This window comes from Pipistrellus hanaki (genome assembly GCF_964339955.1).
Source record: "Pipistrellus hanaki genome assembly, chromosome: 2".
NCBI classification, from domain to species: Eukaryota; Metazoa; Chordata; class Mammalia; order Chiroptera; family Vespertilionidae; genus Pipistrellus; species Pipistrellus hanaki.
In genome coordinates, this window is record NC_140504.1 from 133,730,768 (window position 1) to 133,754,936 (window position 24,169).

Here is a 24,169-nt window from a genome sequence, read left to right on the forward strand (position 1 = left end):
CTCAGCTCCGCCGGCCGGGCGGGCGGGCGGGCGGGATGCGCGGCGGGGCCGCCGGAGCGGCGGCCACGGGGATGCGGTCGGAGCGCTGGGCGCTCCCGGGCCGGCGGCGCACGGCTCCCCCCGCCCGCCCCGCCCCGCGCGGAGCCGGCGGCGCCCCCTCCCTCCTCCGCACGCCTCCCCTTTAAGCGCGGGGAGGCCGCTGCATTTGTGTCGGCCGAGGCGCGGCGCGCCTCCCTTTTACGGCGGAGGCAGCCGGCGGCAGCGGCTCTGACAGCCGCGCCGGCCGGGCGCGCGGAGCGGGAGGCCAGGCCGCGGCCGCCCCGGTGGAGCCCCGAGCGGCGCGCGCGGCGGGGGCGGAGGCGGGGCGGGGGCGGGCCGGCCGGGCGGGGGCGGGGAGGCGGGCGGGGAGCAGGGGAAGGCGGGGAGCCGGGCTGCCGGCGCTCGCTCGGGTCCGCCTCTGACTGCGGCGCGGCGGGGCGATGTGTGATTGCCATGGCGAGGAGCCTCTGTCCGGGCGCCTGGCTACGGAGACCCTACCACCTCCAGGTAGGCCGGCGGCGAGCCCCCCGCGCCGCGCGGGACGTGCCCGCCTCCCTCCTCCTTCCTTCCCGGGGGCAGCGCCCGCCCGAGCCCCGCCGCCCCCTGCCGTCCGCACCTGGCGGCGCGCCCTCCCCGCCGCCCCGGGCAGCGCTGCCGAGTCCCCACCGCCGCCCCGGCCGGCCGGGCTCCGGGACCCCGGTCCCTCGGCCGGGCTCGCCCTCGCACCGCTGGGCCCCCCCGGGAGCCTCGAGACGTGACTCGGGGGCGACCCTGCACCCCTGGCAGCGGGGCCCGGCGGTCTGGGCTCGGGACGTGCCTCGGTCTCTGCCCGGTCCCGTGCGCTCCCCCTTCCCCGGTGGGCCCCCCGCGGGGCGGCTGTTCTCCATGCTGGGTCCCGGGTCTGCAAACGGTGGTCGGTAAGGTGGTGTGTCATCCCTCCATATTTCAGAAAATTATGGCAATTGGTCCCATCAGTGCTTCCCCAGGCGCCGGGGAAGCGGCGTGTGCCTCGCGCCGTGAGCTCCTCGGTGCTGGCTCCCCATCACCCCGTGATTTAAATGGGAGGAGGCAGGACTCACAAGCCCGAGCGAGTCGGATGGGTGTTTGCTTTCCGAAAGGCAAGGGAGCAGTGTCTGGTGGCGATCGCAGATACTATCCCCAGCGATGCACACGTTATTCTCAGTCATGTCATGTGCACCGCTCCCGGGTTAATGCTGCGTGGTTTCCGTCCCACCCTCTCTCTGTCCCGCTGTCAGTGTGTGCCTCGGAACCCTGCCTCTGCCTTCAGGTGCTGTTGGTCACCAGGGGGACCTAGTAAGACACCGTGAGTAGCTTGAGCGCAAATCCATCAGCCCGCTGGAAAAACAACTACAAATCAATGCCTGGCGTGGGTCAGCAGTATTGTCTGCCTTCAGAGGACAGCATTCTATTACCGCGTACACGAAAAGGCTTAACATGAATGGATGGATATAATGTTGGTACAGAAATTCATGCTCAGCTCGTGCTTTTTATAAATTAAGAGTTGAGAAGTAACCATCCTGGAGCAAGTAAATCTTACATTTTTGTTTGGAGATTGCAGGGGTAAATCATTACCCTGCCATGCCGCAGGTTGGAAGCGTGGTTTGACAGCCCATGATGTGATGAGTGTGGGGGTAAAACTGAGCTCCCTGCATCTCGGTAGCAGCTCAACCCGTAGTAACTGTGCCTTGAGGAAACGTGGAGCAACCCAGTCTAGAATTCAGCCCAGGCCAGGGGGTAGGTGTCTTATGTGAGCAAAAGGATACTTTTCCAGATTTGATCCCCAAAATAAGTTTATTGGGTTATTTAAAACGTTATTTTATTCTTTTTACTAAAAATACTTAGCTATTTGTTTTTAATTTTTTAGGTTTCGTTTTAGACTTTGCTTGGCTTTAAATGTTCTCTACAGATATGGATGTGACTTTTTTTTTTTTTTTTTTTTTTGCATTACAGCACACAAGCTTTCGGATTGGCTGAGTTAAGATTAGTTTTACAAATATTGGTTTACATTAATGGCAGACATTTGGCATTTCTGCCTTTTTTTATTGTGCACATTGTTATCTGTTATTAAATTAAGGTAAACAGATTTTAAGCATTTCAAAAGGATTTGGGGGCATAGTGATATTTAAGAAGGCTATTTCTATATACAGTATTGATTAAACCAAAACTTTATTGATTATGGTATTACTTGAGATGAATTTAAAACTTGGGGACTGGTGTTTTAAACATTGCATTGGTATCTGTATTTATTATCTTTATGAATTTTCTTGTTAGTAGTCAATTTACTAGTAACCAGTTTTTTAAGAAGGCCTTCAGATTACTCAACTGTCACGTTTTCTTTCGTTCCCTGTTGCCAAAATGCCTCATCTTCTGCTTTTTGTACTTCCTCTACCAGTAGGTGCTTCAAACCCAAAAACTGTTTTGGTCAATTCATTTTGTTCATTAGATTCCACAAATAAATGAGATCATGTGATATTTGTCTTTCTCAGATTGGCTTATTTCACAAAATGGATTGACCAGCAAAATAAGACCCGAAGCATGGAGGCATGGAACAGACTGACACACCTCAATGCGGGGTTGGGAGAAGAGATAAACCAAAGCACTCATACACTTATATCCATAGCCATGGACATGGGCAATAGGATAGTGAAAACCTGGGGGGGGGGGGGTAGGTTTGGGGGTGGTGAGTAAGGGGAGAGGAAATGGGAGATATTTATAATGCTATCAATAGTAAAAATATATTTTAAAAATTGTTTTGGACAAATTCAAAATATATTTTCAGCTGAGTCTAGCATATAGCTACTCAGTTTCTCAGCCACTGAAGGTTGATTTAAAATACACAGTACTACTTTTTCTTTTCTTTTTTAAAATATATTTTTATTTATTTCAGAGAGGAGGGGAGAGGAAGAGAGAGATAGAAACATCAGTGATGAGAGAGAATCAATCATTGTTTGGCTGCCTCCTGCACGCCCCCTACTGGGGATTGAGCTGGCACCCCAGGCATGTGCCCTTGACCAGAATTGAACCTGGGACCCTTCAGTCAGTCCACAGGCGGACGATGCTCTATCCTCTGAGTCAAACCAGCTAGGGATATTTTATTTTTCTTGAGAAAAGAATCATGTTCCTTTAAAAACAGCATGAGGCATGAACAAAAGATGAGTTTTGTTCATTTGTGCATCTCTTTCATAATGACCATGAAAAGGTTTTATAACTTTTTGGTTCCATAAGTTTTCATTTTATACAGTGGAGACTGTAGTTCTTAGTTGAATGCATCACGTGAATGTAGCAAGGATAAGCTAGGTGAAGTTAAATCTGTTACATCTTTACTACATTTTAAATAGAAAAACGTGAACTTAAATGGTAAATACATGTAGGTAAAAATGTTGAATTCATTCAACCAGAGGTCCCTGGCTTTCCATTCCCCCCTTTCCTTTATGTATCGAGCATTTACTGACCTAAATGCATGATATAACTTATTTTATTGTCTCGAATCACTTAGTAAATATTTGTCAGGTGCCAGAAACTTTGCGAGGTGGTAGGGATTTTGTGGGAGCTGAGGGAACACCTTTGTGGTCCTTATGGAGCTTAAAGTCTAGTCAGGGAGATAAACATTAATCAAATAATCTTAGAAATATGTAGTGACAACAGTAAGTGCTATGAAGGAAAAGGAAAGGCACAAAAGACTGCCTGAGAGGAAGAGAGCAGTTTATCTCTCTCTTTTAAAAGTATTTTACTCTGGAGAATTTTATATTTTTTGACATAAAGCAGAAAAGAATAACGAACTCTCATCACCTATCAGCTGCTCTCAACAGTTATCAGTATTTAGTTTCGTTTTCCCTTCCCCATACCCTCTTTCCAACTACCTGAAGTATTTTCAAGTAAATCAGAGATAGCCCATCATTGTACCCAAAAATCTCAGTATGCATTTCTTAAATAAGGGTAGTTTTAGACATAATCATACTACCATTATCATGTCTAACAGAATTAATAACAGTTCCTTATTTTTTTCCACCCTCCTAGAAATGTGTTACCCTGAGTAACTTCCATTTGCCATGGAGTGGATTTACTGTGATTTGAGTGGGTCTCTTGGGAATAAAAACAACAAACAAGCATTCAATAACTCTCCCCTTTGCCAGCTTGTTCCTGCTGGAAATTCTTTATTTGAGGGAAACTAATTTTCATTTCATGTGTTGGAGGATAAATGTGTTAGAAAATCATTGTCTCCTTCAAGTAACATTTTCATGTAAATGTATTATTTCAATTTAAGGTGAGGCTGTAATTAGTCAACAGGTATAAAAGATCTCATTTTGTTTTGGGGATAGGGGAGGGGTGAAACATACAGAAGGAACTGTATTTCAAAGATAGGGGGAAGAGATGTAGGGGCCAGCAAGCAGAAAGGGAGGTTCTAGAGACCAGCTTTGTATACTTGCAGTTTTGCAGTTTGTCTTCCACTGTGGTTGGGGTAAAAAAAGTTATGTCCTGAGGTGTTCTGGCCTTAGGCTTGCAATTAATTCCTCCTACAGATTATGGAAAACATTTGAAGCAGTTGTCTTAAATATAAAGGAGCTTCATTCCCAGTATTTTCATTAATTCAGATATCACTGTGGTAATTGATAACACTTCTAGAGAACTGTAATATTATGCAATTAATAATGTATTTTCAGCTATAAATAGGTGTTTATGGACTCATGTGGGGCCTAATCACTGTTTACAGCTTTGTTTATATAGCAAAAAAGATTCTACTGCTTGTGAAGATTCTACTGTGCATGGTATATCCTTAAGAGTAGAATATTATTCAGCAATAAAGAAGAATGAAAAACTAATGCAAGCTATAACACGGATGAATTTTGTAAACATTAAATGTATCAAAGAAGCCGAAACTGATTTGGCTCAGTGGATAGAGCATCAGCCTGCGGACTGAAGGGTTCCGGATTCTGTTCGGGTCAAGGGCATGTACCTTGGTTGCGGGCACATCCCCAGTGGGGGGCGTGCAAGAGGCAGCTGATCGATGTTTCTCTTTCTCATCGATGTTTCTAACTTTCTATCCCTCTCCTTCCTCTCTGTAAAAAATCAATAAAATATCTTTTTAAAAAATGTATCAAAGAAGCCAGTTGCAAGAGACCACAGACTTATATGGTTCCACTTACATGAAGTATGCAAAGTAGGCAGATTAGTTGGAGACAGATCAGTTGTTGCCTGGGACTGGGAGGGTTTGGGGGAAATGGGTATGCAGTTCCCTTTTGGGGTAATGGAAATGTTCTGAAATCGATCCTGGTTGCACATCTCTGTGATTATGTCTAAAAGAGAACACTGGGTTGTATGCTTTAAATAATTTATATTGGTATATGGATTATACCTCAATAAATCTGTAAAAAAGGAACTGAGTTTACACCCTTGGTGTGGTCCTTCTCTCTGCCTCATGCTGCACATTCTACCAACACCAGCTTTTTTGGAGCAGGGCACACTTCTTCCAGAGGAGTGGTTTGCACACTCTGCCTGTTTGGCTTCCCTGTGAGCCGAGCAGGCTGTGACCTGCCTGCAGTAGATAGCCAACAGCATTTACCTGACCAACAAGCTTCTCACGGCAAGGCATCCTTCCAGAGTATACTAACTCACACTTGCATCCTTTCCAGCAACTTTTTTGAAGCCTTACCAAGGAAATAGTACTTCCCGGTTTGTCTAAATGTACATTGAACAAAGTAGAATCCTGACTCTCGGGTCAGAAACTGGATGTGTTAACTAATTTAGACCATTTTTAGGCAGTGTTTTTCTTTCACTCACCACTATGGTGATGCTACTTGTGGCCTGCTGGGTATGGTAACTGCGACACCTGCATTTGTCTGTTTTTAGCAGTGTGTTTTCTACAGATTAGGATCTACTTTGCTTGGGGTTTGTTTGCTCATAGTCTGAGTGGGACTGATAACACAGCAGCCCTATAATTTATTGGTTTTGGTTCAGAATACCTTCTTCCTTCTCACTGTCATTAAGATCTAAAGCAGGGGTCTTCAAACTACGGCCCACGGGCCACATGCAGCCCCCAGGGGAGTCTGATCCTGCCCGCCAGGTTTTTTGGGCAGTGAGCGCAGCCAAGGTGTTACAGTAGGAATTAGTAGTTCATATAGTCCGGCCCTCCAGCTCTCTGAGGGACCGTGATCTGGCCCCCACTTTAAAAAGTTTGAGGACCCCTGATCTAAAGATTGAAAGTTAAGACAATTTAGGGTAATTCTCTATATTTAAGTTATACACATTTTCCATTCCAGTCATTCTGCCTGCGTACCCTGTTGCACATAAAAAGCTAGAAAATTCTCTATTTATGAAAAACCTACAGCCAACATCATACTCAGTAGGCAAAAACTAAAAGTGTTTCCCTTAAGGTCAGGAACAAAACAGAGATGACCACTCTTATTCAACACTAGAGGCCCGGTACAAAAAATTCGTGCTTGTGGGGGAGGTCTCAGCTCGGCCTGCACCTTCTCCAATCTGGAACTCCTCCGGGGATAACCAGCAGTCAGACATCCCTCTCACAGTCCAGGTCCACTGGCTCCTAACTGCTCACCTGCCTGCCTGCTTGATTGCCCCTATCTGCTTCTGCCTGCCAGCCAGATCGCCCCCAACTGCCCTCCCCTGCCTCGACCTGCCTCCTCTGCCGGGCCCCAGCTCCACTGTGCGTGTGGCAGTCTTGTGATGGCCATTTTGTGATAACATTAGGGCATGACAACCACTCTTGGTATAGATAGTACTGGAAGTCCTAGTCACAGCAATCAGATAAGAAGAAATAAAAGGCATCCAAACCAGAAAGGAGGAAGTAAAACTGTCATTATTCACAGATGACATGATATTGTACACATAAAAACTCCACCAAAAAACTATTAGATTTAATAAGTGAATTTGGCAAATTAGCAGGATATAAAATTAATATTCAGAAATTGGTAGCATTTTTATACACCAATAATGAACTATCAGGAAGAGAAACTAAGAAAATAATTCCGCCCTAGCCAGTTTGGCTGAGTGGATAGAGCGTTGACCTGGGAACTAAAAGGTCCCAGGTTCGATTCCAATCAAGGGCACATGCCCGGTTGTGGGCTCGATCTCCAGTGGGATACTTGCAGGAGGCAGCCAATCCATGATTCTTTCTCATCATTGATGATTCTCTCTCTCTCTCCCTCTTCCTTCCTTTCTGAAATCAATAAAAAAAATATATATTTTTTTTTAAAAGAAAATAATCCCATTTACTATTCCAACAACAAAAATAAGGTACTTAGGAATAAACTTAGCTAAGGAAGTAAAAGACCTATATTTGGAAAACTATAGGATATTGAAGAAAGAAATAGAGAAAAATACAAGCAAGTGGAGGCATATACTCGTTCATGGACTAAAAGAATTAATATAAGAATTTCCATGCTACCCAAATCAATCTATAGATTCAATGAAATTTCTATTAAAATATCAATGGCATATCTCACAGATCTAGAACAAATATTCCAAAAACTTAATATGGAACCAAAAAAGACCCCTAATAACCTCAGCAATCTTGAGAAAGAACAAAGTTGGAGGGATCACAATATCAGATATTAAACTGTACTGCAAAGCCATTGTAACCAAAACAGTCTGGTACTGGCATAAGAACAGGTATATAGATCTATGGAACAGAACTGAGAGCACAGGAATCAACCCATGGTTTCATGGTCAATTAATAGTTGGCAAAGGAGGCAAGAGCATACAATGGTGTGAAAGTCTCTTCAATAAATGGTGGTGTAAAAATTGGACAGGTACATGCAAAGAAAGAAAGGAAGGAAGGAAGGAAGGAAAGAAAGAAGGAAAGAAAGAAGAAAGAAAGAAAGAAAGAAAGAAAGAAAGAAAGAAAGAAAAGAAAGAAAAGAAAAGAAAAGAAAAGAAAAGAAAAGAAAAGAAAAGAAAAGAAAAGAAAAGAAGAAAGAAAGAAACTAGACTACCAATTTACACCATACATAAGAATAAACTCAAGCCTGGTCAGCATGGCTCAGTGGTTGATCATCGACCAATGAATCAGGAGGTCACAGTTCAATTCTCAGAGGGCACATGCCTGGGTTGCAGGCTTGATTTCCAGTAGGGGGTGTGCAGGATACAGTCTATCAATGATTCTCTCTCATCATAGATTCTATCTCTCCCTCTCCCTTCCTCACTGAAATCAATAAAAATATATTTTAAAAAATAAACTCAAAATGGATAAAAGACTTAAATATAAGTCATGAAACCATAAAAATGCTAGAAGAAAACATAGGCAATAAAATCTCAAACATCTTTCAATATTTTTGCCTATATATCTTCTAGGGCAAGGGAAACAAACAAACAAAAGACACAAGTGGAAAGCTTCTTCATGGCAAAAGAAATCATCAACAAAATGAAAGGGATATATCAAACCCACTGTATGAGAGAACATATTTGCCAATACATCTGATAAGTGGTTAATTTACAAAATATATAAAGATTTTATACAACTCAACACCCCGAAATCAAACAATCCAATTAAAAATAGGCAAGGGACCTAATAGACACTTCTCTAAAGAAGACATACAGATGGCCAATAGACAAATGAAAAAATGATCAGCGTCAATAATCATCAGAGAGATGTAAATTAAAACTACAATGAAGTATCACTTCACACTTGCCAGAAAGGCTACCATCAATAAATCAACAAAAAACAAATGCCGGTGAGGATGTGGAGAAAAGTCCTCTTAAAAATGACTAACACGCCGAAACTGGTTTGGCTCAGTGGATAGAGTGTCGGCCTGCGGACTGAAAGGTCCCAGGTTTGATTCCAGACAAGGGCATGTACCTTGGTTGCGGGCACATCCCCAGTGGGGGGTGTGCAGGAGGCAGCTGATCAATGATTCTCTCTCATCAATGTTTCTAACTCTCTATTCCTCTCTGTAAAAAATCAACAAAAAAAAAATTTTTTTTTTTTTAATGACTAACGGTTTCAAAATATTAAAAATGGAACTGCCTTTTGGCCCAGCAATCCCTACTTCTGGGTATATATCCTAAGAATCCCAAAAAACCAATAAGAAATAATATGTGTACCCTGTGTTCATAAAAGCATTATTCACAACAGCCAAGATCTGGAAACAGCCCAAGTGCTCATCAGTAGATGAGTGGATAAAAAGGCCATGGTGTGCCCTGGCTGGTTTGGCTCAGTGGATACAGTGTTGGCCTGTGGACTAAAGGGTCCCGGGTTTGATTCTGGTCAAGGGCGCATGCCTGGGTTGTGGGCTTGATTCCCCAATAGGATGCATGCAGGAGGCAGGTGGTTTATGATTTTCTCTCATCATTGATGTTTCTATCCCTCTCCCTTCCTCTCTGAAATCAATTTAAAATATATATACTGAGTGGCCAGATTATTATGATCTCTGGATGCATAATAATCTGACCACTCAGCATATATATATGTGTTGTGTGTGTGTGTATATACAAATGTATATATATATGTATATATATGCTGAGTGGTCAGATTATTATGTGTTCATGAATTTGTGCATGGGTGTGGTCAGGCCAGCCTGGCCAGGGGGAGGAGATATAGATGGTTGGCCGGCCTGCCTGCTGGTCGAACTCCTGGTCAAGGGGACAATTTGCATACTAGCCTTTTATTCTATAGGATATACACTGAGTGGCCAGATTATTATGATTTCAGAGATCATAGTAATCTGGTCACTCAGTGTACAAACAAACAAACAAACACACATACTCACAACTAGTATATAAAAGCCATGATGCTCTAGCTGGTTTGGCTCAGTGGATAGAGTGTCAGCCTGTGGATTGAAAGGTCCTGGGTTCAATTTCAGTCAGGGACACATGGCTGGATTATAGGCTTGATCCCCAGTGGGGGGGCATGTGGGAGGCAGCTAATCAATGATTCTCTCTCATCATTAATGTTTCTCTTTCTTCCTTCCTCACTGAAATATATATATATAAAAATTGATTTACACAGTGGGATACTATGTGGAATACTATGTGGCTGTAAAAAAAGAAGGAGCTCTTAGCCTTTGTGGTAAGAGCACATTTACACAGTGGAATACTATGGCACATTTACACAGTGGAATACTATGTGACTATAAAAAAAGAAGGAGCTCTTACCCTGTGTGACAGCATGGATAGATCTGGAGATTATTATGATAAGTGAAATAAGTCAGTCAGAAAAAGACAAATACCATATGATTTCACTCATATGTGGAATCTAATGAACAAAATAGAACCCAGAGGCATGGATACATGTAATAGACTAAGATCAGAGGGAGGAGGGGTTGACGGGTCTGTATAAAAGGTAAGAGTAGCCAAAGAATACTTATGCATAGCCCATGGACACAGACAACAGTGTGATGAAGGCCAGAGGACAGTTGGCAGGACCTGGTGGCGGTGGGTAAGAGGGTGGTGGTGGTGGGAAATGGTGGACATCTGTAATAGTGTCAATAATTTCTTTAAAAAGCTAGCAATAATCTAATGAAATTTGAAATCTCAGGTACTTGTATAGTACTTCTGAAGGTTTTAAGCCCTTTGGATTGCAAAAGTTTTAAATTTCTTGAGGTGTTATCCTCTTTAAAATGACTACTCTAGCAGTTTCATTGTGTGTATCAGTATAAGGTGGTCATGACTGAATGGATAGATGGCATGTTCTAATTAGGGTGTTAGCATTTGTTTATCGTTCCTGACACCTGGCTCTTTGGCTTATATTAGTACTGTTTTTCAAACATAATGCTGTAATTGGTTTGGTTCTTTATAACTTAACTAGAGGCCCAGTGCACAAAATTTGTGCATGTGTCCCTCAGCCCAGCCTGCACCCTTTCTAATCTCAGACCCCTTGAGGGATGTCCCAGTAGGATCAGGCCTAAATGGGCGGTCGGACATCCTTCTCATAATCCAGGATTGTTGGCTCCCAACTGTTTGCCTGCTTGTCTTCCTGATTGCCCCTAACTGCTTCTGCCAGCCAGCCTGATCACCCCCTAACCACTACCCTGCCAGCCTGATTGATGTTTAACTGCTTCTCTGCCAGCCTAATTGATGCCTAACTGCTCCCCTGCCAGTCTGATTGCCCCTAACTGTCCTCCCCTGCAGGTCTGGGTCCCCCCAACTGCTCTCCCCTGCAGGTCTGGGTCACTCTCCCCTCCAACTGCCCTTCCCTGCAGGCCTGGTTGCCCCCAACTTCCCTCCTCTGCCAGTCTGTTCACCCCAAACTGTCCTCCCCTGCAGGTTTGATCACCCCCAACTGCCCTCCCTTACAGGCCTAGTCCCTCCCAACTGCCCTCCCCTGCTGGCCATCTTGTGGTGGTCATCTTGTGTCCACATGGAGGCAGGATCTTTGACCACATGGGGGCAGCCATATTGTGTGTTGAAGCGATGGTCAATCTGCATATTACTCTTATATTAGATAGGATAGAGGCCTGGTGCATGGGTGGGGACCAGCTGGTTTGCCCTGAAGGGTGTCCCAGATCAGGGTGGGGGCTCCCTTGGGGCATGGAACAGCCTGGCCAAGGGGCCTGTGGTGGTTTGCAGGCAGGCCATGACCCCCCCACCCCACACCCCCCACGACCCAAGTGGAGGCCCTTGTATCTGGGATTTATTTATCTTATATAATTGAAACTTTATAGCCTTGAGTGGAGGCCTAGTCTGGCCAGGGCTGCAGGAGCTTGGCTTCCTCCATTGCCAGGGGCAACTCAAGCCTCCTGCTCTCTCCAGCTCCGTGGCTGCCACCATTTTTGTTGGGATTTATTTATCTTCTATAATTGAAACTTTGAAGCATTAAGTGGAGGCCTGGGCCTGCCAGGGTGTGTGGAAAGCTTTGTTTCCTCCATTGCCAGAGAAACCCAAGCTTTCTGTTCACTCTGTGGCTGCAGCCATCTTGGCTGGGTTAATTTGCATACTCACTTCTAATTGGCTGGTGGGCATGGCTTGTGGGTGTGGTGGAGTGATGGTTAATTTGCATATCACTCTTTTATTAGATAGGATGTGAATGTTTTGAAGGATTTAGTACCAGATAGGATTACTGATATAGATTACCTGGTAATAATGACAATGTTGACAAATACTATGTATAGGAAGAGCAATATGGCTTCTTGCCCATTTTCAGTCTCCAGGATTATTTTAAATCTAAGAATACTTAGAGCATAAGATTGTTCCTTATTCCTCAAAGGTGGAGAAGGACTATAGGTGGTGTGGTTCTCATTGGCTTTATCAGACTTGTTTTTCGGAGCTAAGCTTTTGCCTTTGCTTGAAACTAAATCTCCAGAACTACATTACCTATCTGGAGAATGTGTGTATGCAGAAAGCATATGCATTCCATAATGTCTTAAATGCAAGCACAGAATTAAAATGCAAACATTTGGTAGTACCATTAGGAAACTCAAATAAATGGTGAATTCTCAGGCAGATTTCATGTTTACCACTTTCAGGCTGAGCACACAGTAAAAGTGTTCCTTCATTGTCATCTTCCCAGTGCCCCAGTTTTTCATCTTGATGAATTATAGTGTTGTTTCATATTCTCTATAGAAGAGTTTTATTTCTTTTTCTTTTCTTTTCTTTTTTTTTTTTTGTTTTTTTTTTTTTAGCAGTTTAGATACATTTTAATGTTATCCTTTCTTAAAGTTGACTCTAAAAACAATACTGTACCAATCTGTTAAATACTAACTTTTTATATTATATGATTGAAAAGGTAAATGTCTCACATTTCTAACATACCTGTTTCTAGACATTAGAAAATTTTGTAAATAATTTTCCTTTTATTTCTTTTAATCTACAACATATATGAATATAAAATATCATGATATTGTACTATGAAAATGTTTTTAAAACCCAAATGAGTCTTTCTTCCAAAGTAAGTAGTTATTTTTTATTTTTTTTATTTTTCCATTTTTAGTTTTTCCATACTGTTCTCCACAGTGGCTGCACCAGTCTGCATTCCCACCAGCAATGCAGGAGAGTTCCTTTTCTCTGCATCCTCGCCAGCACTTGTCATCTGTTGATTTGTTGATGAAAGCCATTCTGACAGGTGTGAGATGGTACCATATTGTCATTTTGATTTGCATCTCTCGGATGATTGGTGACCTTGAGCAATGTTTTCATATGTCTCTTGGCTTCTTGTCTTTTGTCTTCTTTCAAAAAAGTATCTATTTAGGTCTGTTGCCCATTTTTTGATTTGGTTGTTCAGCTTCCTTTTGTTAAGTTGTATGAGTTCCCTGTAAATGTTGGAGATTAAACCCTTACCATTGATATCATTGGCAAATATGTTCTCCCATGCAGTGGGCTTTCTTATTGTTTTGATGATGTTTCTTTTGCTGTACAAAAGCTTTTTATTTTGATGTAGCCTCATTTGTTTATTTCCTTTTTAGTTTCCATTGCCCTAGGAGTGGTATCGATGAAGAAATTGCTTCAGCATATGTCTGAGATTTCTCTGCCTGTGAATTCCTCTAGTATTTTTATGGTTTCCTGTCTTATGTTTAAGTCCTGTATCCATTTTGAGTTTTTTGTGTGTATGGTGTAAGTTGGTGGTCTAGTTTCATTTTTTTGCATGTATCTGTCCAATTTTCCCAACACTATTTATTAAAGATACTGTCTTGACTCCATTGTATGTTCATGCCTCCTTTGTCAAATATTAATTGAGCATTGGTTTGAGTCGATTTCTGGGTTCTCTATTCTATTCCATTGATCTATAAGTCTGTTCTTGTGCCAATACAAGGCAGTTTTGAGAACAGTGGCTTTGTAATACAGCTTGATATCTGGTATTGAGATACCACCTACCTTGTTCTTCTTTCTCAGGATTGCTGCAGCTATTCAGGATATTTTTTTAAATTCCAGATTAATTTTTGGAAAGTTCTAGATCTGTGAAATATGTCGTTGGTATTTTAATGGGAAGTGCATTGAATTTATAGGTTGCGTTGGGTAGTATGGACATTTTGATTATGTTGATTCTACCAATCTATGAACACGGCATATTATTCCATCTGTTTATGTCTTCTTCTATCTCTTTTTTCAATGTCCTGTAGTTTTCTGCGTATAGGTCTTTTACCTCCTTAGTAAAGTTTATTCCTAGGTATCTTAATTTTTTTGGTGCAGTGGTAAATGGGATTGCATTTTTAGTCTCTCTGTAAGTTCATTATTGGTGTATAGAAATGTCATAGATTTCTTGGCGTTAATTTTGTATCCTGCTACATTGCCAAATTCATTTATTAAGTTTAATAATTTTTATGGAGTCTCTATAACTGTCCTTATTTGCAGTATCATGTCATCTGCAAATAAGGACAGTTTTACTTCTTTTCCAATTTGGATGCCTTTTATTTCTTATTGTTGTCTGATTGCTATGGCTAGTACTTCCAGCACTAGGTTGAACAGAAGTGGTGAGAGTGGGCATCCCTGTCTTGTTCCTGTTCTTAGGGGAAATGGTTTTAGTTTTTGCCCATTGAGTTTGATGTTGGCTGTGGGTTTATCATATATAGCTTTTATTATGTTGAGGTATGATCCTTCTATTCCCACCTTGCCGAGAGTTTTTATCAAGAAAGGGTATTGGATTTTGTCAACTTCTTTTTCTGCATCAATTGATATGACTGTTGATTTTTATCTCTCAATTTGTTTATGTGATGTATCATGTTTATTGATTTGCAGATATTGTACTACCATCCTTGCATCCCTGGGATAAATCCTACTTGGTCATGGTGTATGATCTTTCTGATGTTCTGCTGGATCTGATTTGCTAGAATTTTGTTGAGGATTTTGGCATCTATGTTCATGAGGGATATTGGCCTGTAATTCTCTTTCATTGAGTTGTCTTTATCTGGTTTTGGTATTAGGGTGATGCTGGCTTCATAGAATGAGCTTGAAAGTGTTCCTTCCTCTTCAATTTTTTTGAATAGTCTGAGGAAGATAGGTTTTAGTTCTTCCTTGAATGTTTGGTAAAACTCTCCTGTGAAGCCATCTGGCCATGGGCTTTTGTTTGCTGGAAGCTTTTTGATAACTGCTTCAATTTCTTCCATAATTACCAACCTATTGAGATTTTTAGAATCTTCCTGATTGAGTTTTGGAAGGTTTTATTTTTCTAGGAATATGTTCACTTTCTCCAGGTTGTCTAGATTGTTAGAAGAGAGTTGTTCATAATATATATATATATTTTTAACAATCCTTTGTATTTCTGTGGGGTCTGTTGTTATTTCGCCTCTTTCATCTCTGATTTTGTTTATTTGTGTCCTCTCTCTTAGCTTCTTGGTGAGCCTAGACAAGTTCATCAATCTTGTTTATCCTTTCACAGAACCAGCTCTTGGTTTCATTAATCTTTAGTATTGTTTTTTTAGTCTCTATGTGATTCATTTCTGCTCTGATCTTTATTATCTCCTTCCTTCTGCGCACTCTGGGCTTTTCTTGTTAGTCTCTTTTTAATTTTTTGAGTTGTAGATTTAGATGATTTATTATCATTTTTTCTTGTTTTTTGAGGTAGGCCTGTAGAGCTATAAACTTCCCTCTTAGGACTGCTTTCATTGTGTCCCATAGCATTTGGATTGTTGTGTTTTTGTTGTTGTTTGTTGCCAGCATGTTTTTTTTTATTTCTTCTTTGATCTCTTTGGTAACCCAATCATTGTTTAATAACATGCTATTCAGCTTACAAGTGTTTGAATTTTTTTGGATTGTTGTAATTGTAGTTTATTTCTAATATTATGCCATTGTGGCCTGAAAAAAATGCTTGATATGATTTCAATATTCTTGAATTTGGGGAGACTTTGCTTGTGACCCAATATGTGGTCTATTTTTTAAAATGTTCCATGTGCACTTGAGAAGAACGTATATTCCGTGGCTTTGGGGTGAAATTCTCTGAAGATATCAGTTAAGTCCATCTGATCTAGTGAGTCATTTAGGGTTGCTGATTTTTTGTCTAGAGGATTTATCCAGTGATGTCAGTGGTGTATTAAAGTCTCCTACTATGATTGTATTGATGTTGATCTCTCCCTTGACATCTTCCAGGAGTTAGTTTTTTGTTTGTTTGTTTGTTTGTTTGTTTGTTTTGGGGGTGTGTTTTTTAAAATGTATTTGAGTGCTCTCATTGTGGTTTTGATTTGCATTTCCCTGTGTTTGGAGTCATTTGCATGCTCAGTCATTTTTTCATGCACTTGATAGTCATTCTTTGGAGAAAATTCCTTCTTTGTCTCACAGTTCTGTACATAAGTGCAGGCACAGTGTGGCCCAGCTGGTTCTCTGTTCTGGTTTCACCAGGTTAAAAATCAAGGTGTCTCTGGTGTTGAGTTTTTTTGTAGAACTCTGGGATTGAATTGGCTTTTTGGCTGTTTCAGGATATTTTCAGAATTCAGTTCCATACTGTTGTAGAGCTGAGGTCTCCATTACCTTGCTGGCTGCTGGCTGGTAGTTGTCCTCAGCTTCCAGAGGCTGCCTTCATTCCTTGGTTCATAGTCCCCATCCTCCATCTTCAAAGCCAGCAACAGTGGTTGGAATCCTTTGCTTTCAATCTTTCTGACTTTTTCTTCTGCCTCTTCTCTCTGACTCTTCTGCCTTCCTCTTTTGTTTCAGGGGCTCTATGATTACATTGGGCCCACCTGGGATAATCCAGGATAGTATCTCTATTTTATTTTGTTTTATTGCTAGAGGCCCAGTGCACGAAATTCAGCCCAGCCTGCACCCTCTCCAATCTGGAATCCCTTGGGGGATGTCCAACTGCTGGTTTAGGCCCAATCAAGCAGCAGTCGGACATCCCTCTCACAATCCTAGACCGCTGGCTCCTAATCGCTTACCTGCCTGCCTGCCTGGTTCCCTCTAACTACACCCCTGCCAGCCTAATTGCCCCTACTGCCTCTGTGTGCCAGCCTGATCACCCCTAACTGCCCCCCCCCCCACTGGCCTGGTCACACCTAACTGTCCCCTGCTGCCGGCCAGGTCACCCCCAACTGTCACCTCTTTGTCTGCCTGGTTGCTCCTAACTGTCCCCCTGTCCCTTGCCAGCCTAGTTGCCCTTCACTGCTCCCCTTGCCAGCCTAATTGCCCCTAACTGCCCCCCCTGCCAGCCTGGTCACCCCACGCAGACTGCTGTTCAGTTATTTGGTCATCCCTCACTAATCCCCCCTACAACCCACACAGTCTGCTCATTCACTCCTTTGGTTGTCCCTAACTAACTCCTCTGGCTGCCTGGTCATAGGTAGCCATCTTGTGAGGGCATGAGGGTTAATTTGCATATTACCTCTTTATTATATAGCATTATTATTTTTTTCTGCCGTGAAGGGTGTAGAGGGAGTGCTGTGAAGCCCTGAGAGTGTGCATAGGCATTGGGTCCCAGTCTTGAGGTTGAACACTTCCTGATTTGTACTGGGGAACACAACTTTGGTGATTTACTGGGAGCTGCCAGAGAGGCCCTGGCCTGCCCTAGGACCAAGAGACTATGGGGTGGGGTGGAGGTGGCCCTGCTGCTCTGCCTGCTGGGGTGGACATTCTTGCCCTCTGGCCTGGGAGGGGGGGGGCCTAGACCTGTCCTATGGCCCCACTTCTGCCTCCTCACTGTATTCTCATCTGAACTGTAATGGTCTGGGACACCACCATCCTACCACCTGACTAGCTCCTTGAAGACGCATACCTGGGACAGGATCTGGCACAGGTGCTTGGTGAGTCAATGCAGGATTGAGCCTGAGTGGTTCCAGATATGTTTTTCTATGGACATCTCTGTTTCAACCTCTTTTCTTTTCTTTTTTAAATCTTTATTGTTGTAAGTATTACATATGTTCCTCTTTTTCCCCCTCCAGCCCACTTCTATCCCCCCCTCTCCCTGCCCCAGGCCTTCAGAACCGTATTGTCTGTGTCCATGGGTTATGGGTTCAAAGTCTTTGGTTGATTACTTCCTAGCCCCACCCCCCACCTTTCCTCTGAGATTCCATACTCAGTTCCATGCTTCCATGTCTCTGGGTGCATTCCGTTCATCAATTTATTTTCTTTCTTACATTTCACATGTGAGTGTGATCATGTAATACTTGTCTTTCTCTGACTGACTTATTTCACTTAGCATGATATTCTCCAGGTCTCTCCATGCTATCTCAAAGGGAAGAGATCCTTCTTTTTCACTGCTGCATAATATTCCATGGTGTAAATGTACCACAGCTTTATCCACTCATCTACTGATGGGCACTTGGACTGTTTCCAGATGTTAGCTGTTGTAAATTGTGCTACTATGAACATAGGGGTGCATACATTCTTTCTGATTGGTACTTTGGGTTTCTTAGGATATATTCCTAGAAGTGGGGTCACTGGCAGTTCCATATTTAAATTTTTGAGGAAACTCCATACTGTTTTTCATAATGGTTGCACCAGTCTGCATTAGTATCTCTATTTTAAAAGTCAGCTGATTTAGTAACCTTAGTTTCAACTGCGAAGCTCCTTCACAGCAGTACCTAGATTAGTGTTTGATAAATAACCAGGAGTTGGGAATCAAGAGAGAGCTATCTTTAGAATTCTGCCTATCACAGAAAGAATATAAATGAATTCTGACAGTTAAAAAAAAGTAAACCATTTTCTAAAATATTTAGTTTGTTTCTTTCCCATTACTATTAGGTTTATAGATGTTGCCATAGAAGATATTTTATGAGAGTCACTGTTGTATTTATCATTCCAGCATTTACTGTGAGAGGAAATTTGGCTATTTATTAAAAAGGAAGAAAATGCAAATAGCTGCTGAACAATCACATGTGGAAGCATTTGTTTTTATAATACAGTTGACCCTTGAACAACACGGGTTTGAACTTATCAGGTCCACTTGTATGTGGGCTTTTTAAATAAATACAATAAATACATTTTTCCTTTTTTATGATTTCTTAGTAACATTTTCTTTTCTCTAGCTTACTTTATTGTAAGAATATAGTTTATAATACATATAACATGCAAAATATGTGTTAATTGGCTGTTATTGTTAAGGCATCCAGTCAACAGTAGGCTGTTAGTTGTTAAGTTTGGGGGTTAGTTAATTGTCATACTTGGATTTTCTGTAGAGTGGGAGGAGTCAGTGTCCTTAAGCTCAGGTTGTTGAAGGGTCAACTGTAGATGCAGTTCTTAAATCTTTTTGAACGCTTATATAAACTAGAGTAAGGGGTTGGAGCTCTAAGAAGAGATTCTTCAAAGTGTTATCTATTTGTTTCTGTTTATCACTGCAATTAATTTCGTTTTTCTTTACCCCTTAACAAAAAGACAATACTTGGTTTTGTTTTCATGTGTCAGCTTACAGCATTTTCAATCACACCTGATCCAGTAGAATTCAATTTGTCCCCAATGAAGGCGGAACTCCAGTCTTGTCTTTTATTCTGTGTGTGTGTGTGTGTGTGTGTGTGTGTGTAAAATCAGGATGTGCAAAATGATGTAGTATAGTACACATATTTTATGTACATTCAAAAAGATTCTGTAATCACTCTGAGAAATTGAATATCATGCACACCCTTTCTCCTGCTTGCTTACTTTTTAAAAAAAATATTTTTATCCCTAGCCAGTTTGGCTCAGTGGATAGAGCATCAGCCTGCGGAGTGAAGGATCCCGGGTTCAATTCTGATCAAGAGCACATGCCCAGGTTGCAGGCTCAATCCCCAGTATGGGGCCTTGCAGGAAGCAGCCAATCAATGATTTTTTTCTCATCATTGATATTTCTATCTCTCTTTCCCTCTCCCTTCTTCTCTAAAATCAATAAAAATATATTTTAAATAACATGTATACATTGATTTCAGAGAGAGAAAGGGAGAGGGAGAGAAGCATCAATGATGAGAGAAAATCATTGATTGGCTGCTTCCTTCACGCCCACTACTGGAGATTGAGCCCACAACCTGGGCATTTGCCCTGACTGGGAATGGAACCCTGACCTCTTGGTTCATGGGTCAGTGCTCAACCACTGAGCCATACCAGCTGGGCATGCATTCTTACTCTTTCCTATTACCACCACCACAATCATATAATCCTCATCATTGTCATCATATCTGAGGTCCTTGTCATTCCAGTTTTTTTCTATTCTGTCATCCCCTCTGGCTTCTCTCCTTTTTCTGTTCAATCAGGATCCCATGATCTGTCGTTTTAACTACTCTTCTGTGCTCACTTACCAACTCCTTGCTTCTCTGACCTTTCAGTCTTTCCATGATACTCCCACAATTTCCTTTTGTTCTCATCTTCCTTTGCCCCCTGCTTTCTCAGGAATCCAGGCTCCTTCTCATTTTCATTTTGTACATTCTCCTTGGGTAATTGCATCTCTTCACATCGCTTCCACTACACCCCAAATACTAGTGGATCTCAACTCTGTCACCAGCCCAATCCTCTCCCCCAGAACTTCAGATTTGCATTTCCAGCTGCTTATTTCATATCATATTCAACATGACCAAATCTAAACCCGCCCTCCCAACTTGCTTCTTTCCCTGATTCCGTTAGTGGTACTCTTCAGTTACTCAAGAGAGAAATGTATCTAAATCTTCCTAGACTCTCGCTCTTTCCTTACCCTCATATTTAATCCCTCAGCAGGTCCTCTAGTGCATCTCCTAAATAATATTTGATGCTAAGCACCTCTTCTTCCTTTTCTTTACACAATGTCATAAACTATAATTACCATGTTATACATTAGATATTCAGATCTTATTATAATCTTATAGCTGAAAGGTTGTACCCTTTTACCAATCTCTTCTTGTTTCCTTGACCTCCTAGCCCCTGACAACCATTTTCCTACTCTCTGTTTCTATGAATTTGATTTTAAAAAGCTTTTAAAAAACAAATAAACAACAACAACAAAAACTTCACATATAAGTGCTAATACTCAATATTTATCTTTTTCTGTCTGGCTTATTTCACTTAGCATAATGCCCTCATGTTCCATACATTTTTGTCACAAATGGCAGAATTTCCTTTTGTTTCATGTCTGGATAATATGCCGTTGTGTGTGTGTGTGTGTGTGTGTGTGTGTGTGTGACACCTTCTTTATTCATTCATCTGTCGGTGGATACCTAGATCGTTTTCATATCTGAGCTATTATGATAATGCTGCAATGAACCTGGAAATGCACATATCTCTTTGATATCTTATTTTCATATCCTTTGGATATTTACCCAGAAGTAGAAATGCTGGATTATGTGGTTGTCTTTAATTTTTTTTTGTAGAACCTCCACACTGTTTTCCACAGTGGCTGTACCAATTTACATTCTCACCTATAGTTTCAATAGTTATCTCTTATCTTTTTGATGATAACTATTCTGACAAGTGTGAGGTGATATTTCATTGAGGTTTTGACTTGCATTTGCCTGATGGTGAGTGACAGGGAGCACCTTTCCAGCCATTTGTCTCTGCTGGTACCACAATTCTCTCCTTTTGCCTCTTCGGCCCACTGCAGTAGTCTCAGAAAGTCCTTCCTTCCTCATTTACATCAGATACATCCTTCACATTGCTTTCAGAGAAATCTTCCCCAAAGTGCAAATCTGATCGGGTCTCCCTCCCTGCTGGTGAAATCCTTCGGTGGCTTTCCACCGTCTTTAGGAGACTGTGCAGGTTCCTAAGCATGGCCCTTCACTTCTAGCCCTTGCTCTTCTTGCTGCTTCATTCCTGCCACTACAGCCTCACGAGCCATTTGCTCTAGCAATCCTGAGAGACTTACAGTTTCCCAAACACACCGTGCTCTCTCTGACAGGTCAGTCTGTCTTCCCACCTTTCTTCATTTTTTTCCTAGAATATCCTTCCTGAATCTTCCTGCACCTCTCTTCATCTGCTTTGTTCTCAGCTTTCTACTTGTCCTTTAAGTTTCAACTCAAAGCAGAGGTGACCTTTCAGTAATCCCTCCTAACATCCTACACGATATTAGTGTACCTCTTCTGTGCCACAGACTGTGTGTACATCGTATCTGGCACATACTTCTCTTAGTAGCACTTATGACATTGAATTGTCATTAGTGGTTTCATGTGTTTCTTCTGCCCCAGACTGTGATCTCCTTGAGAGTTGACATGGCAGTTTCCTCTCTGTGTCCCCTGTGCTTCGCTCAGAGGAGATGCTCAGTGTATATTTGTTGAATAAGTAAATCAGCATACACACTCGTAGAGTTTTATGGAGCTGATTGAATTAACATATTCCTTGGTGAAATAAAATGTGTACACAATAAGTAAAATCCCCTTCCATGTCCTTCCTTCCCATCCAGCTTTACTCCTAAAAGGTAGCTCTTTGAACCACTTATCCTTTGGATTTCCTGCTGTCTACACTCTGACTTCTGGAACCGTGTGTCTAAAGGGAACTGCACACATCCTAGAAGGTGCATAAGATGCTGAATTTGGGTACCGGAAGAAATTACAGTGGAATCTCGGTTCTCAAACTTAATGCTTTCTGGAAGGCTGCTCTCGAAGCGATTTATTTGAAAACTGAATAATTTTTTCCCATTAGAAATAATGTAAATTGAATTCATCGGTTCCAGACCCCTAAATGACTCCACTTTAACCTTTCTTATATACAGTACATGTCTAATGTACTGTTTAATCTATAAATAGACATTTATTTTCTTAAATATGCCTGACCACTCCCTACTAGCCTTGAAGGAGTCCCTTTTAGCACCTGTTCCAGGGGTGTTTTTCAGGTCAGCATGCGCCATCTTTGCTTATTTACTGTTAACTGCTTCTTGGTTGTCCAAATCAACAACACTTTTTCTACCTCTTCAGTTGTCTTTGATTATTGTTTCTTTCACACCCTTCGCAACATCAGCACTCTTGATGGCCTTTTTATCTTTAAAATTATGCTTATCATTGAGCATGAAAGGCAGAAACTGAAGTTTGGTTCCACAACTGAGACATTTTTTTTCTGTGAACAACTTGGTTGAGAACTGAATTGAGATGGGAGATGTTTAAGAAACAAGGTTTGACTATATTTGATATTTTATTTATTCTCATATATTTTTTATATCTGAAAGTGTTCCTTTTTATCTGAATAGCTGTTGATTTTCTGGTTTTGGTATAATATTATAATAAGTATTCCCCCCTTTTAAGGACACATATGTAATACCTTAATCAGTTTTTTAAAAAGTATTCCACCCTTAAAATCTATTCAAGATTATTCTTATACTAGAGGCCTGGTACACAAATTCATGCACTGGTAGGGTCCAGTCGGCCCACTTTGGTGGGGCCAATGGGGGGTGGGGCTGGCCGGGGTGAGAGGCTATAGTTCTTCTGGGCGTTCTGCCATCGTTCACTGGGCCGTTTATTTTATAGGATACTTTTTACTTCTACTTTTGCATATGTTACAATTTACATATAACAATATAGTTATAAGTTTATATAGAATATAAGTAAGTAAGTACGTAAGTATATAGATGTTAAAGATTTATGCTATAAAATATTTTCAGAGGGTTATACTATGAAAAAGATTTAGGGCCACTGTTCTGAACAATAAACTTTACCTCTTTTTCTTGATTTATCAACTTTAGGTAATAGCTATTGACTTTCCACCTTAAAAAATGAGTATTGAACCTAAGCCAGTTTTGCTCAGTGGCTAGACCACTGGCCTGTGGACTGAAGGTTTATGGGTTTGATTCTGGTCAAGGGCAGATACCTCGGTTGCAGGATTGATCAAGAGCATGCAGAGGCAACCAATCGATGTTTTTCTATCTCTCCCCCTCCCTTCCACTCTCTGTAAAAATCGATGGAAAAATATCCTCTGGTGAGGGTTTTTTTTTTAAAAAGTACTTAACTTTTATACACTACAATCTTATTCTCTTCCAGTGTTTGATAGTTGTATTATTTTTTTTTTTACTTGTTCTGTTGCTTAACTAAGTAACTTCAGATAATGACAACTTTATTTTTCATTTCATCCACTTTTGACAGTCTTTGTTGACTTCCCCCTTTTTAAGAAGGGGCATTAGGACATGTGCTCCTTTTTCTATCTGTTTTTCCCACTTGGGTCAACTTTTACACTTTGTCCTATTATCACAACCAAATCTCCATATAAATTGAGTCTAAAAGATGAGAACTATAAATAGTACTATGTTATTATGACTTACTTGTTAATTCTTATAAAGGAAAATCTCCTTTGTGAACCTGAGACCCATTGACTACAGCATGAAGTAATTTTCCCCATGTTAGGAAAGCAGGTGGAATTAACAGACTGGTACAAATACCTCCTA

At 41.5% G+C, this 24,169-nt stretch overlaps 1 protein-coding gene across 2 annotated transcripts in view; it reads left to right on the plus strand.

The window, feature by feature from the left end:
- Positions 1–402: 402 nt before the first annotated feature.
- Positions 403–24,169, plus strand: part of DIPK1A (divergent protein kinase domain 1A) — a 107,425-nt gene continuing 83,658 nt past the window's right edge. The window contains exon 1 of one of the 2 annotated variants that reach the window (XM_084873435.1): positions 403–546. In XM_084873435.1, coding sequence (XP_084729561.1) covers positions 493–546 — 54 coding nt within the window. In that variant the 5' untranslated portion in view covers positions 403–492. Of the gene's footprint in view, positions 547–1,418; positions 1,795–24,169 lie in introns of those variants that run through there. The other variant, XM_084873436.1, reaches the window with a different exon arrangement.